We start from the raw sequence: 18,707 nt of genomic DNA on the forward strand, positions 1-18,707 counted from the left end.
GAATTTAGGTGTTCTAAACTCCTCGTTGGTGGGTTTCAATGAAATATTAAAAATATAAGCTGTTCTGCCACACGTTTGTGTGTGTTCAGTTCACAGAATGCTGCCACTGTTGCCTCCAGCTCAGCTGTGCTCTCAAGCACATCGAAGGAGAACTACTGCTCAGTCACATCCGGAGGCTTCACTCCTCTCGAGGCTCGTTTCCAGACCCCGTGTCTCTGATGTGCGTTTGCAGCAATGTGCCACAAGATGCATATTCCCTGTAAATATTTCATTCTTAATTATAAACAACTGTTGAGAAAGAAAAAAGAAGCCAAGAGGATTCATTGACGAGAATGAAGTGCATTTCTGATAGCAATCTGTGATTGTTAGCAGGAGAATCACAGAAATCTAAATTTCAATTAGTTTTATTAATTATCATCATTGTTTTATTGCCTTTATACAATTAGTTTTATTGTCAAGCTTACTAAATAGCTCGGTGCTTATACTCTCTACTGGTCATTAATCTTTCATCCAGAGCAGTGGTTCTCAAAGTGTGGGACAGGTCGCCGCTAAGGGGCACCGGGGGCTTAAAGGATGGGCACAGCAATAGAAGAATAAATATAATAAAATAGATTCAACACAGTGGAGCCTCAGCAACATTCAAACAGAGCGACAGAAGATATTCAGAAAACAACCAGAACAGATAAAAAGGGGTGCAACACAAAAAATCTTCACTTTGATGAAATGTATGAGCAGCACCTTTACTGAAGGCTCTACACACCTGATATAACATATTCATGAATTCAAACATGCAAAATGGTGTGTGTGTGTCCTTCACACATCATCCTCAGTGTGTCCCATTATTAGCTTCCAAACAGCCATAAACTTGATATTGAAAACACACATGGAAGCTAATAATGGGATAATATGTAATAACCCGATAATATGTAACAGTTAACATAATACAAGCCTAATGAAACCTAATTTTCCCCTTCATCTTTCCACATTTTTATAGAACTGTCCAATCGTTTTGTCCCCTGTTCTGTTGTTGGAATGACTTTTCCATATTTTACTAATTTTGCTATGTAATCTCTTAGATTAATCGTACTTTTCCACCCGCAGGGGTTCATAACTCCATCTACTTGTGTTGTTTACAGCAGTACTGTGCGTAAAGACCTTGTTAACCAGATGTTACGTATAAATGGCATAAAAATGCATCGATTTAACATAGTTAACGCTTGCACACAACACAAACGTTGTCTTTATTGCCCCTGAGAGTTACAAGTGGCAGCATGCATAATTCCCCTTTATCTGGCCTCTGGTCTTTGTAGATAACAAACTACAACAGTGTCTAAATCACCCTTTTTATACGGTGCTTTTTTTATCTACTTTAATTGTGTGCTATTACTAAAGAGACCCCGCACAGGCAGACCTTTATCTGCACTGAAAGCCCGGCTCATTGTAATGATTAGCTGGTGATGGATGGAACTCTTCTTGACAGAGATATATTTGACAGGCTGGCGCACACAAACACACACACACACACACAAATGCACCACCTTTTCATTAATTGTAACAATAGTGCGTGTGTGTGTGTGTGTGTGTGTGCGAGTGAGTGTGTGTGTATGTTAAGAGGGGGCAGCTGACACTGAACCCAGGCACTGTGCTCATCATAACAACCTTTCCCAATAGATTGTGTGAAGAAAAGAAAGTTGGCGGAGTTTTAAGCTCTGGTCAAGTGTCATGAGGTGCTTCAGAAATAAACAAAATATGCTCGGATTAAAAATAAATGGTGAAGATGAAATGAAATGAAACAAAAGCAAGTTGAAGGCAAGACAAATGTATTTGCAGAGCACCATTTAGACACTTTGCAGTGCTTTACAAAGAAATAAATGAAATAAATACATTCAAGGCAATGAAGAATCTTAATCCTAAGCGACTAAAATTAAGATTATGAAGTACATCAAACCGGCTCACAACAACCTTTTTTCATCTTTAGCTTCCTGCTTCATCCCTCATCTGACTTCAACCACCTTCTGCCCCTAATTTGTTTAACCGAATCTGTATTCCTCCTTCTTCACATCCTTTCGACCTTCCTGCAACACTTCCTCTGTTGACACTGGTTTGTGCATTTTCTGTTCCTTTTCATGTGTCAGTCCTGCTCACACGTTTTGAAAACTGCTTTCCTACAAAGTCTTAAATGGAGCTACCTCGACACCAGAAACTCTGTTCCGCCACACACACAGCTGCGGCTCAGATAAGTTGGTTCCACTCGAATTCTGTGTCCAAAAAACCTCAGAATCCAAACTAAGAAATTCCAAATAACTCTGTCGCAGTGAGTCTCTGTCAGAGTGAGGATGAAGGGAGAGCTTTAGTGGCATTGTGGGTTGTTCAACGGGCTTTGTGACATTTGTGAATGCCAAGCACACAAATTTCACTTCTGAATTGAGAAAAAAAAATGAAAGTGAAATTTAAAAAGAATATATAAAAATTGTTGGCTCATATTTGGAAACAGAAGACGAAGTTCAATCCATTTTAGATCATGGTGGGAGACGAGTGCAATGTGGGCTGATTCAGACGTATTTCCCCATTCTGGAAAATAATAAATATGTGTCAATGCAGCTGTCTCTCAAGATATGTCGCTCCTACACTATTATTACTTTAAGTGCAGATGCTGACGCAGCCATCAGCACTGATTCTGACTGCGTTTCATAACCGGATGCATTAGAAAAGTCCCAGAAACGGCTCTAGGCTCCTCTTCATTGGTCTTTTTTTGATTCAAAACGGACGTTGTTTTGTGTTACAAAAAGCAGAGCGAACCAGTCAGGAATTCACACAAGTGTCCAGTGACAGTACCATACATCCATCTGCCCCTACAAGTATGAAATAGCATCACTGAACACAGTAAAGCTGAACGGACTTTACAACAGAACCTGTGTACGTGAACTGGCACGAATATGTGATTTGCTAAGATCTGAGGGTAGATACTTATAATACATTGTGGAAGAAAGTAATACCAACAAAGGCTCTGCTAGAATTGAAAATATCTCAGTTATTGTGTTTAATTTTAGCCCACTTGGTCTGTGTTTATGGTGCTTTTTCAACAAAGATGTCACAAATGTGCAAATATGCCTTTGCATGAAAAAGAAAAAAAACACTTTGCTTTCTTCATCTTCCTCGTGTAGCCTTTTGATAATGTGATAATGAACTCTTCCAATAATGCCATTTGTCAGGTGCGAACTTCATATTTCTGTCGGCGGCATTACAAATTCAAATCCGGCGGCATTACAAATTCAAATCCCCGAGATACTCACACATGTGCAGAAGTGCTGTTTACCACAGTTGTGGTGCGCATGTGCTGTAGCACAATGTCTGCTAATCTGCACAGAGATGGAGCCCAAGCGTTTTCTAAAAGTTGCATTTTCTCCCATTTCCATGGAGCGCTTTTCAAACATTTCAGATTGAGTGTGATTTTCAAAACGTTGCATTTTCAGTGACTCCAAGCACTGTTGTCGTGTGAACGGTGCTTTAGGAGTACTAACCACCACACCACTGTGTGTTTAAAACACAAATGGTATAAAAAACTAATGACATAAATGACCAATTTTGATCTGCCTTCTATCTTCTGTAAGATATAAAAACCCTGTGTGCTGATTGTTCAGATTGAAGTACTGAAGTTATCTCACTTTGTTGTGCATCTGTTTTGACATTGTCTCTTCTTTCTACTATTTATTTTTGTTTTTCTAAACCTTGACGTTAAGCTTTATGACACACATGCAGGGTGTTTGGAAGTAGCAGCATTTGCTGCCTGGATTAAACACCTCAAAATGAGGACAAAAATGTATCCCTGTTTTCTCCTGAAGGTTGTGTAGAAATCAGACAGTTGTATCTGGGTATGATGTGGTTAACCAATGTAGTTTTCCTTGAACCTGTTCCCTCTCTACTGCACCGTGTGGAGAGACAAAAAAAAAAAGCAGCAGCAGCAGCACATTTAGAAGTTTCTAACGGACCTCAGCAGCTCACTGTGTGACCAGTTTTACTCCTCCCTGGTGTCTTTTTTTTCTTCTAATCTGCTGATGTGTATTATTTGTGTGATACCTTGCAGTATCTGGCTTCAGCATTTCGCAGCACATTTTTATAAACACTCGTGGTGGGTTTGAGATTTCAGTTTTGGTGTCTGACTTGCCAGGGTGGATGTTAAAATGTTGGTTTCATTGGCTTTTTGTGCTCGGACTTTGGGCCAGTTATGCCACACATTCACTGAAGTCGCTGTGTCACTGATAACCAGATCCAAGGCTGCAGTGATTGAAGAAATTCTCTGACGGGAGTCATTCTTCATCAGCTCGCTGTGTTTTTCAAATTAATTACGCGGATACCTGCGGGGATGTTGCGAGCTCAGAGAGGAATTTACCCCCTGGCTCTCCGGCTGTCTGATTAGGCCCACAGACGGTGGAGGTGGAGGAAGCCTCTAATTTGTGTGCGTGCATGACGAGGCTGGAGGTGAAGCTGTCGCTCCTCGTCATGACAGCAGCTGATGTGGAGCTAGCGGCGTTCCTCTCCGCTAATTCATCACAGACATCGGGAGAAAAACAACATGCCTGAATGACTCACTCCCGTCCAGATCATCCATCCAACTGTGGTAAACAGCAGATTTGTATACATACCTCACTCAGTAATCAGCTTTGAGAAAGAAGTTAAAAAAAAGACATGAATTGGAAGGTGAAATTAGGCGGCATGTAAATAGACTTCTGGGGCTGACATTTTGAATTTGTATTTCCATCTGTAGCAATTAGGTGGAAAAAATAACTTTGACATTTGATTGTTGCTTTCAGCTCTCGATAATTTATGTTGGAGGAGAACTGTTGAGCGATTTCTGAGGGAACTGAGGAAGTGATCAGAGCAACTTTAAGCATGTAATACTTTCTATTTGTTTGGCTTTGGTTTTATTTCATTCGGCGCCCATATCGTAAATACACCAGTCATAACAATATTCAAAGACATTGGACTAATTATTGGAAATGTGTGAGTTACACTTCGATTGCTTAATCTGTGCAAAAAACACACAGAAAACAATTATTAGATTTATAAATCAAACTAATGAGGCTATTAAGCAGATTTCCCCAATTTTCTAGCTGTAGGACTATTTATGTTGGATTATGTTCATTAATCTAATATCTTGCTCTCTCTCTTTCTCTCTCTCTCATACACACACACACACACACACACACACACACACACACGAACACACTCACACACACACTCTCTCTCTAAGATATAAATTCCACCCAAAATAAGTCATATTTAAATGGTTTTATGCTCAACTTGTTTCTTTTCTGATAAGCTTGCTTCTCAAAAAGTTAAACAATTTTAAAAAATCATGCTGGTGAAAAACCTCTATGATCATCCAACATTTCCCCACCCAGAGTCGAGACTGGTGGCTGAACAGTGATCGACTTGTTCTGGAAATATAAAGTGAATAAAAAGCAGTGATGTAAAAATTGAAGATCACGTGGTTTTGACAGCAGAAGAAGCAAGGAACAAAATCATGTGTGTGGATCTAAATAAATAGGTCATGAATTCAAAATTCGACCATAATGAACATTTAAAAAAAGAGAAATCCATACAGGGAAAGTTAAATTACATTCTGAGTGTCATCAGTGCAGCTTGTAGTGTAAAGGAGTGCAGAAACGTCCCACAACTGTCTCAAGCAGGTTGTTTTTAAGGAGCACCAGCACACTCCACACGTGCTGAAGAGCACTTAATAGGTCAATGAGGCGGCGCTGCACCAACACCATCAGCTCACAGACAGAACCTCCACAACCACTGAACAACTTCACTATTGAAAAATGTAGCAGGATGTGCCTGAGACACATTTATTGTAGAACCTATCATTATGATCCCATCTTGTTCCAGGAAGCTTCTTCATGGCTGAAATACTTGTTTATCTCTCTAACAGAGCTTTTTTTCCCCAATTGTATATTGGGAAAGGCATGTATGTTTAGTAAATGTACCTTAAATGGGGCACAATCATAGACAAAAACAATAAAACTGCCATGTTTAGTAGTTAAATGGAGGCACAACAAACATTTAGCCATAACGTAGCAGACAGTCACTCAGACATGCTGCTTCCGTCTGTCTTCTCAGCAGCTTGCAATAGTTTCTAAACGCAGCGATTTAAGGAAGAAGGTCAAAAAAACTAATTCAAATCAATTCCAATTATCATTTAAATAGTGTAAATAGTAAATAAATAGTAAATAGTGCTCAGTACATTTTAAAAATACATTTATCAAATGCATGCATTCTGATTAACAGCCGTTCCGTTCAGTCTTCCAGCACAAGATTCTTAAATTTGAAGAAGCAAAATTTGCTGTATTTCCATTTTATGGAAATATGGGAAGTTGTTTATTTGCATCTTGCAAAAAGCAAGACAGCCATCTCATGACTTTTTGCATATTCAAATAAATTACACAAATAGAGAGACTTTTGTTTGGACTGGGAGAGGATAGTAAGAAAACATGTTGTTAAATGAGAGCACAAACTGACCATACAGTCCTTGAGATGACTCACTGTTCAGCAGCCATTCCTCGTTCCTTCCTTCTGAATACTGCAAGACGCCGCTCCACTTTGCATATTTGTTGCATCTAATTTAGAGCAACAGAAGAAATGTTTTTTTTAATGAGGAACATCTGGTTGAATTTGCTGTCTGTGTTCTCATCACTTTGACCCCGAGGCCAAAAAAACTCCATCTCACCGTTCAAGTACATGATTTTTTTTTTTTAATGCGGCTGTGAATAAATGAGTTCTGCTTCTCTTTATGTAGCCTGCACTAGACGTAGAGCAGAGGACTGCTTTAGCAAGACGTGGAGGAGGAAATGAAGTGTATGTCATTTTGTCTGTTCAGGCTGCAAGTAAGAAAAACACCAATTTCTCTCAGTCTTTCAAAGAAACGTTACAGTCGGCTGCAGCTAAGATGGAGATAATGGGGAGCGAAGAGAAACAGGCGAGAATCCAAAAACAATACTTTTGTCACATTTCCACAGTAAAATCCAAACAAATCAATCACACAGTTTTACGACATCTGCATCATAGTAATCCTGAGGCAGCAATTCATTGAAAGAATCAGATGATCAATGATCGTATGGTAGAACCACAAGCAGTATCAAATCCTCTTGGTTAAAAAGACTTTGAGGTGATGGAGGGTGAAGAAGGTCATCGGGATTATTCAATCTGTTATCTGTAGGTGATTTATGGGGCAATAATTTCAGTCTTTGAGAAGCCAAAATAACTTCAATTGGATTGACGGTGAAATCAAGTTATTGATTATAAAAAAAGTTGTTGTTTTTTGTAGAGTGGCTCATGATGGAGGGATGGATGAATGGATGAATGCTCATTTATTAGTCTGAAAGCACATGTTAAACGGTTTTTACCCATTTTCAAATTACTCAACTGATTCCTACTGCTGCACCAAACCAAGTACACAATGTGTTTATTATTGTTACTATGGGAACAGTGTTTTGAGACTGCAGTTGATGGTACTTTCTGATGGTTACATCTCATATTAAATTGTTCATGAAAGAACAAACAGGTCACTTATTGTACCACTGCTATAGACAGGATGACAATGTATTATTTGTGTGCTCTGTCATTGTCTGCAGTGGTTCCCAAATCTGGATTCAGGACCAACCGCCATCGTCCCTCAGTGACAACTTGTGGCCAAAATCCAACCAAAATTAATGGAATTAATATAAGGTGCAGTCTGACCAATGTGATATTATTTTATGATAAGATAGAGACAAACAAAAAATATTTGATTATAAATGAGAAAAAGAAGATTAAAGAGAGAAACATTCCCTTTTATGTTAAATTAGGTGCATTTTAATTAAAACCACAGCTCTTCACTTTAGTGACTTCAACTGTGTTAAACAGACTCAACCACACTTTCATGCACAGATTTTAAAACTCTGTGGATGGATTGTGGCGTTGGCCCTTCTGGGACACCATACGAAACTTTTCTGAAACAAAAATGCAAAAACGATGCATTTTTACTGATTGGCTAATTCTTATCGGCCAATGTGCCCAAACTTTTCTGTGTGTAAATGTCAAACACACCAGTTTTCTTTTTTTTTGTCTTTTTTTTTTTTTCTCAGGAAGAGCTGAAATTTGTGGGTTTTTAAAATATGCATAAGAATCTCTGCAGCTTACAGAATCTAAATGGAGCTGTCATATAGGTGGGAAGAGAAGCAGATACATCCATTTTTTTTCTCCCTCTCTTATCCTCTACAACTGTGTAAACTGAAATGATTCATAAGTAAAATGTGTTCAAAAGGCAAAGAAGTGGGAGTTGTGATGCTAGATGGGGCGATAGGGCAGCGGCGGTCAAAAATAACTCAGATCAAAGGGCAAAGATGACAGGCTCCTTTTCCATGAATCACCGGTGAGAAAATGACGATAGTGAGAGAAGCAGTGGCTTCAGAGTAGGAAGCTGCTTCGTTTCTGATCTGGCTGTTTAATTAGTGTTCGCTGCTGACACAAACCATCTTGCCTGTCTCACTGGGGTGTTTGTGACTTTGGCACTGGAAGGAGGAGAGATGAGCTGCGATTTCAGACACTGTTCCAGCCATGACTCAGCTGTCTGTTAATCTAGTCACCCTATGTGGTGTCAGATACAACAACTTTTCAGTTGGTTTCCATTGTTGTGACCACTCTGTCACAACAACTGTTATCAACAACACCATTCCTTTCACTCAATGGCATTTCCCAGCGTGCCTCTTTTCCAGTAAGGTTTTTAGGACTCTATGAATAATTAGAACAGTCAAAGTTATTCTCGCCCAGTAGCAACATACGGTCTAATTGTAAAATGACAGCAAATAATTAACAGACTTTCCCTTTAGTTTCTATACAAAGATAATGTCTTTTTTGTGTGTTTACAAAAGCTCAAAAAGTTTAAAATTACAAAGACAAATGAGTGAAATTACAACATTGTGCCATTTTTCACTGTGCTTTAGAATGAAAGGAAAAGTTGAAAACCGCTTAATCTGCTATCGTCATTAGGATTTCATTCCGACTAAAAAAATGCAACAAAATCTTTATCCTCGTTTAATTCAAAAGACATTTGGCAGCAAAAAATCCTCCTGGTGTACAGTTTAATCTGAACCATCAGCACAAATCCTTGTTTTTTGTTTTCTTTCAAAATTCACTTTCTAATGGTTTCCTGACACTAGTATGCGTCCCCATACCTGGGAATGACGCCGAAGAAGCGAAGAAAATCTGTGTGCTCCAACTAGCGAATCAGAATCAGAAATCAAACCCTATATAGTGTCCTCGGGGGTGAAACACAATTTTCCAGTATTAACTGTTTAACATAGCTGTAGATTCATTAGTTGTTGTTCCAGTACATCGCTGAATGTGCAGCAACAGGTCCGACTCCCGATGAAGCCAAAACTTCACAGAGTTCTAAATGTGTAACCACGATGTGTTGTCGTTATCAACAAACACATGTTGAGTTTCATGTTGAAATAATTTCAGAAAGGTGCAGTGTTTTTGGCGGTTTGGTGCAATGGACGGATCAACCACACTCTGCCTTGATCAGAAAGCTGTAAACCTGGAATGAGTAGGAAAAATTATTTATTATAGAATTTCTCGTGTGAAATCCTACTTCTTTGACCCTCTTTGACTGGAGAACAGAGGGAACCAATGATATGCAACAGGCAGTTATGATCTTATCATGGCTGACTTGTTAATCATCACAGGATTAGATCAGGGTTCAGATGGGTCTCGGCTTCTTTGCAATCTTAATAGACTTGAGAGGAGAGAAGCTTGGCAATAGCGAGCAGGGGATTTATAAATGCTCGAGATGGAAATGGGGAAAGTATAAAGTAATGAGAGGGAATATTGGAGGAGTGTAGAAGAATGTGGGAAGAAATTCCCTTGTTAAATCTCCAGACTCCACGTCCTTTCTTCCAGTCATGGGAGACCAAAGATTTCTGTTGCGGAGGCTTGTCTTAAAACTTTTCAAATTACCCTCAATCTGCTCCATCAAGGAATCGTCAAGCCGTATGCTAAAATTTGCATTTTTCTCTCCGAAGCGTGCTTCTCCCTGCTCTCCAGCCCCCGGTGCTGTGTGGATTACTGCCTGATACAGCTGCAGAACTTGTTAGGAATTCATGAGAAAAACAACCCCTGACTAAACAGAATGCCACAACAGATATAGCATCTCAAGTTCTCTCTTCGAGTTTGTTATTTAACTACTTGGGAAATACTCACTGGGTAAAATTGGACCGTGGGCACACTGTGTCGTGTTTGAAGATGCTCTCTTTGGTGTGCGTGGCGTCTAGAACATACCGAACTGTATAGCAAGGAGACTTTCCGGAGAGCTCTCGTTGTCACCTTTTCATGCAGGAAAGTGAAACAATAGGATCCATTACCACGGAGCGGAAACACTCTGTGAAGTGTCATCCATTTCATACGGCCCTGCTAAATTTAGACCTTAATTCTGATTCTTGTTATCTGCTGTATTCTTCTCGTGGCACTCACTTTAAGCACATGTGTATGAGCGCTGATGATTTTCTTTGATTTCATTCTTGAGCTTTTAGCATTTGGTGCTTTATTGTATGATTTTTGGTCATTATCTCAGACTCTCACAGTCAAGTAGACTTGAAGACTTCAGGATATGAAGCTTTTGTCCTTTTTGTAAAAGTATCTTTTAATTTGAGCGTCGTTTGACTGGGGGTCAGAATTGACCAAAGAAACGTAAACTCACAATAGGTAAGGCAAGATTATTTAGCGCTATTCAGACAGGAGTGCTTTACTAATAAATAAAATAAACACATTAAAGCTTTTCAAAGAAAGAAAGAAATACAATAAAGCCAGCAATTAAGAATCTTAATCTGAAGGGGTTAAGAGTATGAAATACTCAAATTCCTCTCACACACTCCCATCCTTTCCATCAGATTAACTTTACTTTGTGCCATTGGTCTTTGGCGTCTCAAACCTCTCGTCAGAGAAGCCCACACGACACGCTGTTCCGGGTACCGTCACAGACAATGGATTCGCTCTACTTGTCCAACATAGAAATGATGAATTCGTACATGAGCGGAGGAAGCGCTTGACTGCATCGCTTCAAAAATTAATCTGCAATTAATTTCAAGGAGCAATTTTCGACTCAATCACTGCTCCAAATGTGAGTTGAAGGGATTAAAAACTGTTTGCTAAATTGCATGTTCATGCAAATACATTGTACTTTTGATGCAATCTGGAATGATACCACGAGGGACGTCATGTGCAAACATAAACTTTCAAATGAAGCTTTTCCATGCTCTTTTGGTCTCAGTGTTGCAGCAGCCCACGAGCACAGAATGAAAGTGTGATGGCTGGAAGTTGAACTTATAGGTGGAGGAAGTTATCGAAGCTAAAGTGAATCGGAATTTGTCGAAGAAGGAAAAAAAAGCAGAAGATACTGCATATCTCCAAACTCCCTTCTCACGTGTGGAAGTAGAAAAAGGCAGCGCAGATGTACGGAGTAACAGGTGTCTTCGTTTCTCGCTGCTGCTTCACAGATCAATACGTGGTTGCAGGAGGAAATGAGTAAACCCTCAGTCAATCATGACCTTTCCTCCAGATTCATCATGTACGGCCTCTCCGTGACCGTCAGCAAAATTAAATTGATTTGGGGGGCAGGTACGTGTTTCAGCGACCGGACAAGTCGCTCATGAGCAGAAAAAAAACCCAAGAACTATTATTTCCACAGTTGGGGATTTTTCACTGTGACCTTTTGTGAAGTTGCGGGCAGAATGACGAAATAGAAGTTGTGTTTTTCCGTTGCAACTGACCGATAAGTTTGCAGTTTCCTCACAGCCAGGAACCACAGAGCCATCTGAAGCTACACTAACACTGAACCACTGTCTTTTTGTTTGAGGACAACTCGATTTAAAGGATTTGGCCGTGAAGCAGCCGCCCTCTCACTGATAAGAAAAACTTAAATTGAGGTGATCACAGTAAGACTGCACCACTTTTAGGCTGAAATGTAACATCAAGCATGCACTCTGAGATCTATTGCAATTTTACAGCGCGTCAGCTGGCAGTGTTTTTTCTTCTGATCTCCACAGAATAGATATTTTGATTGTACAACAGGGACCAATTTCCTAATTATAGAATTATGTGTGTCGTTCAGGCTTTCTTCCAAAATAAACTTGCATATATCCAAACCATTATTAGCAGACTTCATTCAGCTTGCTCACATGGAATGTATTTATCATGTGAATATTCAGAGTTGACCTCTGAGCCCTGCAGCCACTTGGGAGCTTCTTAGTATAACTTCAAACAGCGGAAGCAGCTGCTTTCGTCCCGTCCCTTTTTCAACAATAACAACATGCGATTGAAACATCAGGTTTACAATAAAAGAACCTGCGCATAACATATCGATTCTCACCACTGCTCCACGAGGCTCCACGATGCACCTCTGAGAGCCTCTGCTCTATATTATAAGAATTCAAATACAAATGTAAAAAGGCTGCAAGAGCTCCTCTCAAGAACTTATCGTTTAATCACAATCTTCTTCTTCTTCCTGAAATCTTCCTATTGAGTGAAATATGAATCTCTTCACACAAGAATTGATCCTCCAACAGACGTTCCTGCTATTATGCTCAGATCGATTCAACCGTCACTATTGTGGTTCGAAGGTCAAGTCACTGTGACCTCTTCGGTTCATATATGATATGAGTTTGGACCAACAACCACAAGAGAGTTGTGATTTTCTCCTTTGCTCCCATCCAGTTTTAGACAGCCTCCACAGAGTTACTTAAAACTGTATTAATCTGCTGCTGATGTCTCCTCGGATGGAAGTCTGGTCTTTCTTCAGAGGAGCGAGCCTTAATGCTCAGTCTGTGTATACAAAGGCGATCATTTATGCGATAAAGTGCTCTGGATGTTCAAACAAGGATCATGTCATCAGGAAAACAATTGCGGCCTTGAGATGAACCTGGGTCTGCGTATCCTTAAGAATGACGTACACGCTGGACACGTTTGCAACACAGAAATCTTACCCAGTGGAAACAGCCACTCTGCTCTGAAGTGGAAATTGAGAGAGTGAGAGGCTGCAGAGTTTGTGCAGATTAGCGTTTAATCTTTCCTCAACCTTCCAAACTGTTTTTATAAGCGGAGCCAAACAGGCCGCCAGATCACAACACAGGCAAAACAGGCCGCTTTGGAAGTTGTTGCTCTGCTTTGTTGTTCGGTTACCAAAGTCCACTCATTCACGGGGACTGCAGAAAAATAACTCGCTCTTTTTCTTTTTCATTTCCTGTTCATGTTCGCCATTCATCTCCCAAAGATGCTCACTTGAGGCTGCTGTTTGATCGCAGGCTTTGATTGGTGCTCTGCAGACTGTAAATAAGCCTTTTCATCTATCTTTCCAGCACAAGAAAGGGTTTTTGGATGGATATAAACAAGTTATTTGTTTCAGATCTTGTGATGTCTGCCGTCTCACACGTCCATGTCTGTTTACTCAATTCTGAAACAATACATCCACATATTTACTAGGACATACAGTCGATGTCATAACGTACATTTTGATGAGGTGCTTTATCATATTTAGTTTCAAATAAAGCTTAGCCTCTTACCCATTGATTGTCCCATTCGGAGCTCACTTGTTTCACTGTCTCTCTGTCTTTAGGTTGAAACTTAAATGAAAAAAGGTTCAGTGTTTTGTTGTTTGACGTGGTTGATTGAGGGTATTCTGAGAACGCACAATAGTCTCACTCAGTATCTGTCATATGGGAGACAAATGTTGTTTATGTGAAACGTGTTGCCTCTCTGTGTTAAATTAACTGTTTCTGTGTCCCCTGGTTTCCATCATTTACCCTGATTTCACCTCGTCAGTAAGTTGTATAAATGGATATTTTTGCTATTTAGACGGAAAATAGAATCTTTGACAATAAAAGAAAATCAAAAACCTGAAGTAAATAAGACACATCAAATGTCACATCCTGAACTATAGACACTGCACAGCTGCAATTAATCACAATTTTCCAAAGTAAATCCAGAAAACATTATTAGATTGTGTGAGACTCAATAAAGTTAATTTTTCTGTTTTTTTGTTTTTTTATTCAACAATTTTCTTTAGTATTGGTGTGGATTTATGGTCCTTTTCATAAATCCACCCACTCAACATGATTCTAGTTTACCTCATTCTACCTCCTCCTCCTTCTTGTTATCTATGCGTTTCCTTGACGACAGCAACTTTGACAAAAACCATTTACATGCATTTGACTCCCTGAATTAAGACAGGCTGGTCACAGGACTCACTTCATCAGTTAAAGTAATGATAGTGAGGTTTTGTCATCACTTTGATCATAAAGCTCTTTTTGTCTGCTTCTAAGTGGAACTTCACAACACCAACATGGACCCCTAAGTGAAAGTTTTTGTCCCTGGGAGTCGACCCAAAGACACTATTTTCCAAAGTTTGAAAAGAGTTCCGATTTGTAATCAGTTACCGTATTTCGTTGACAGAAACGATCCTTTCACCTGACTTCCAGTAAGCAGATAACTTTGTATTTTCCCAAAAATGTCAAATTATTCTATCAACGTTATCACGGTGCATCATCAGACACAAACGGTCATCTATCTGATACGGTCATTAGCTGGATGAACCACAGCAGTTTACTACTTCTGAGGGCATGAGCAGCTCGTAACGCCGTGTGCTTTAGGGGCACACTCGGTCCTGCAGTTATTGTGTCAAAGTGTACTTTCCAACCAGCCAAAGCACACTGACAGAAGAGAAAATATTCATCAAGAACTTAAGAGAAATGTTCTTGTTCGGTACACTGTGTCTCCTGTATATGTGTGTGTGTGAGTGTGCGTGTGCAAGTGTGCTTGTGTGTGTTTTACTGACATTGCAGGGGCCAAAACCTGACAACACATTCACCTGATGGGGATTTGAACACAACTCAAATACCCATGATGTATATACACAACTTCTAAGTCTTTTTTCCTTCTCTCTGTGGTGCCTGAAAACTGTGAGCCTCTAACATTCATACTTACTTATTTTTTTAAGAAGACGTGGCGTCAGAGCAGTGATTTTGTACAAGTTGTGGTCAAACAATTAATGGTGGCGGTTAAGATAGTGTATGTGAGTGAGAAAGCCCCACAACGATATCACATGTATGGCAGCAGATGGAATTTCTGTGCCAAGTGGAGAGGAAGCAGTGTACTTTTTAAAACTATAAAAAACTAAAAATGAGAAAATCTATGACCGCTGAGTGTTTCCCTTCACCGTCACCATGATATTTCCAGCAGCTTTTGACATTTTTCTTAGTTTTTTTGTTTTATCAGACTTTACTGTGAGCTAACTCTCCGTCTCGCCCTCTCCTCTCACAGCTGTGTCTGCGTGTGTGTCGGTGCTCGCATGCGGACCCCACTACGAATACGCCATCGAGGAGTTCTGCCTGGCCAAGTTCAGGCTGGACATGCAGGAGCTGGATCAAAGAAACTGGTGCAGCTGGGAGGACACAGTCGAGTGAGTGGGACAATCACACACACACACACACACACACACACACACACACACACACACACACACACACACACACACACACACACACACACACACACACACACACACACACACACACACACACACACACACACACACACACACATTCACACAAAGACACACATATTGAGCTTCACATCTGAACAGTGCTTAAAGCACTTTTCATCCTCTTTGTTGGTTTTAATATTCCAGCATCATTAAACGCCTAAACTGCAGTAATGTGCTTCCTACACGCTTCAAGTTCTCCACACAGTTTCATATTTACTCTTCATCAGTCAAGTCAGTGGTCGAAACAAAAATTTAAATATTATATTGGTGTGTTTCTGGCTGGAGGTTTTTGGTCGTCTTCCAACAGCTGATTAGACTCTGAGGGACAACAGAGAAAAGAACAAACAAGTGGAACAAACAGTGTGGGAGAAACGGTGTGGATACACACAGTCAGTCAGAAGAAAAGCTCTGCGCCGTTGGCATAAACATAGAAGATTACTTCTATAAAAGTCTTAATATTGCCATTAGCGTCATTCACATTGGCTACTACAGTAAAGTCATTACACAAATCCCACCGACCAACGTACTTTGGACTGAAATCTGTTTGTATTTCAAGTGTGTGTTTTTTCTTCCTGAAAACCATTTTCAAAAAGTCCCATATGTTTCTATAATATCATGCCGGAGCTCTGTTTTTTTTTTCTTTTTTTTTTTTTTTACCAGCAAAGCCCAAACTCTCCCCTCGATAATCAGCTACCTTGAAAAGAGAGTGCAATTAAGCGAGCCGCCAACAGTTCTGACCTTTGTCGAGGTCGTTCTAGTCTCATGGGCATCATTGTCTTCGCTCTCGTGAAAAACACCAACTGCTGAAACTCCCCCGAGCTAACTGTGTCATGGCCGGCTCTGAGAGGCCGCGCCGCGGGGTGAGTCCGGGTAACGGAGCAGCGTTTCCTGACCCACACAGGGATTTTAAACGTGAGTAAATGAGACCGCTGCACTAAGTAGTCTCGGTATAAAGAGTCTGCTGTTACACTGAAGTGGTGAAATTGTACCGGAGACACGGCCCACACCGGAGGATGAACTGAACATTTCACGGCTGCGGTTATTGAGATGTTTACACAAATTATTCTGTCTTTTATTACGCTGACGGCAATTTTTTTTTGCATAGAATTCAAATTAAACATGCTTTTTTTTTGTCTTAAGATTTTTTTAAATCTTCAAGTTTAATGTTTTGACCAATATCATCCTCATCAATCATTTTTTTAGCTTACACTCAAATTTTACCCCTGAATGCTTAATCTAACTGCCTTTTTTGTTGCATTTTTTTGTTGTTGCATTTTTTTGCCTTTCCCACAGATCTCAGCTCATAACTGTGGATAACTGTTGCTAAGATATATTACTTGACAGAAGTGAGGAGAGTACAGTAGTAGTAGTAGTAGTAGTAGTGTAGCTATTCACGAGTTAATGAAAATAAAAGAATAACTACATAATTACAAAAGGAAATATATTTTTTTTCTTTGGGTATATTTCATGAAAATCAAAACACATCTAAAAATTATGAAGCAGTTTAGATTTTTCCAACTTTTTTGGGAAATAGAGGGCATAATTATCAAAAGGACATTTAAAATGAATTAGTTTTTTTCACATTTATGTATGGATTGTTAAAAATGTTTCTTGGGTTTGTTTTTTTTTAAATATAAAAATGCCATGAGATGGTTAAAATGTAGTTGGCATTATATATAAATAGAACTGAACTTAATAAAATTGAATTGAATGTAACTGGATTAAAAGAATAAAACTGAGTGAATGACAACACAAATGTCAATAATATACTTATTAACAGATCTACCTGTACTGTGGGGGTCAGTCATGTGACTGGCTCACTGAATAAGTGATTTTTTGTCAGATTGAGTATTCGCTTATAGTCAAAGTCTGACCATTTTACCTGAGAGCGTTCCACAGCACCCCATCCAGTGAGAGGGACACCTTTATCAGCAGTTTTGCAGAACTCAGCATAACAGCTCTTGTTGAATGGGTATTAGACGGCAATAAAACAAACAGTTGAGATGAATTACACACCTAAAGAGAGCAACAGGCAGGTCATATAATAGTAATCTGAGATTTATACAGGGTTGGATGGAGGGATAGGTGCTATGGGAAAGATATCATTTGTTCAAAGATATTGACTCATTTTGAATTTGATGGCAGCAACAAATGTCAAAATGTTGAGGCTGGTGCAATAAAGGACTACAAAACAACGTGGTGCCAATGACAAAAATAAGTTGGGAAAGAGTTTTAAAGACCTTATGACACCAGAACAGTTTTAAAAAGAAGCAATGAAAACATAAAAGTATTTAGATGATAAAACTTTTTTGTCGTACTGCCATCATCCGCCAGTAAAAAACTACGAAACGAGTGAAATTAATTAGTGATTCTCGATTGCCACCGACCGAGCTTTCTGAACCGCCTCCATCTTGGCTGTGACATCACAGGAGTAACAGGCTCCAGCAGCCAGGCTCAACACACAGTGACGGACGCACCGAAACGTGAAGAAACAGAAATATGTTCTGCGAGTAGATTGTTCCCTAATGTTTAGAGACTCTAGTCAAAACAATATAGTGAACCATTTACAATATGTCTATGTAGACACATCCTATTAGATCCTTCTTGCTGAAAATCCCTCAAAAAAGCACCACGACAATATGAAAATGCAGCATTCCCTGCCTGATCTGGGAGAAAGCTTTTACTCACGCGACATCACTTCCGCATTCCTCTCCAGTCTCCCAAATCCCGGATTGCAAAATTCTAAAAAGTTTAAACGTGTCAACATTCCACTGTGCATCTGATGAAGGTATTTATGCCTTTCACTGTTTTTACGGTGAAAATAATAAAATTAACATGGAATATGGTGTCATAAGCTCTTGCTGCATTAATGGAAAAAGGTCGATAGGAGGACTGGATATCCATTTGTATTTTTATACCTCTGCAACACAGGGTTAACCTCACATGCATGTGTTTGGATTGTGGGAGGAAACTGGTGCACCTAAAGGAAATGCATGCACACAGAGAGAACATGCAAACTCCACACAGAAAGGCCCCCAAACTGGACTTTGGGACTTCTTTACTATGAGGCAAGAGAGCTTCCCACTTCAAGTTAAACCTTGATCAAATGTCAGTTTTTCCCTCCAAACTTGTT

The 18,707-nt window shown here is 39.6% G+C and overlaps 1 protein-coding gene across 1 annotated transcript in view; it reads left to right on the plus strand.

The window, feature by feature from the left end:
- ramp1 (receptor activity modifying protein 1) overlaps positions 1-18,707 on the plus strand; it is a 64,875-nt gene that overhangs the window by 23,716 nt on the left and 22,452 nt on the right. Inside the window, exon 2 of the mRNA XM_080478775.1 lies at positions 15,352-15,490. Coding sequence (XP_080334901.1) covers positions 15,352-15,490 — 139 coding nt within the window. The remainder of the gene's footprint in view (positions 1-15,351; positions 15,491-18,707) is intronic.

The sequence above is a fragment of the Lipophrys pholis genome, assembly GCF_963383615.2.
Source record: "Lipophrys pholis genome assembly, chromosome: 13".
NCBI classification, from domain to species: Eukaryota; Metazoa; Chordata; class Actinopteri; order Blenniiformes; family Blenniidae; genus Lipophrys; species Lipophrys pholis.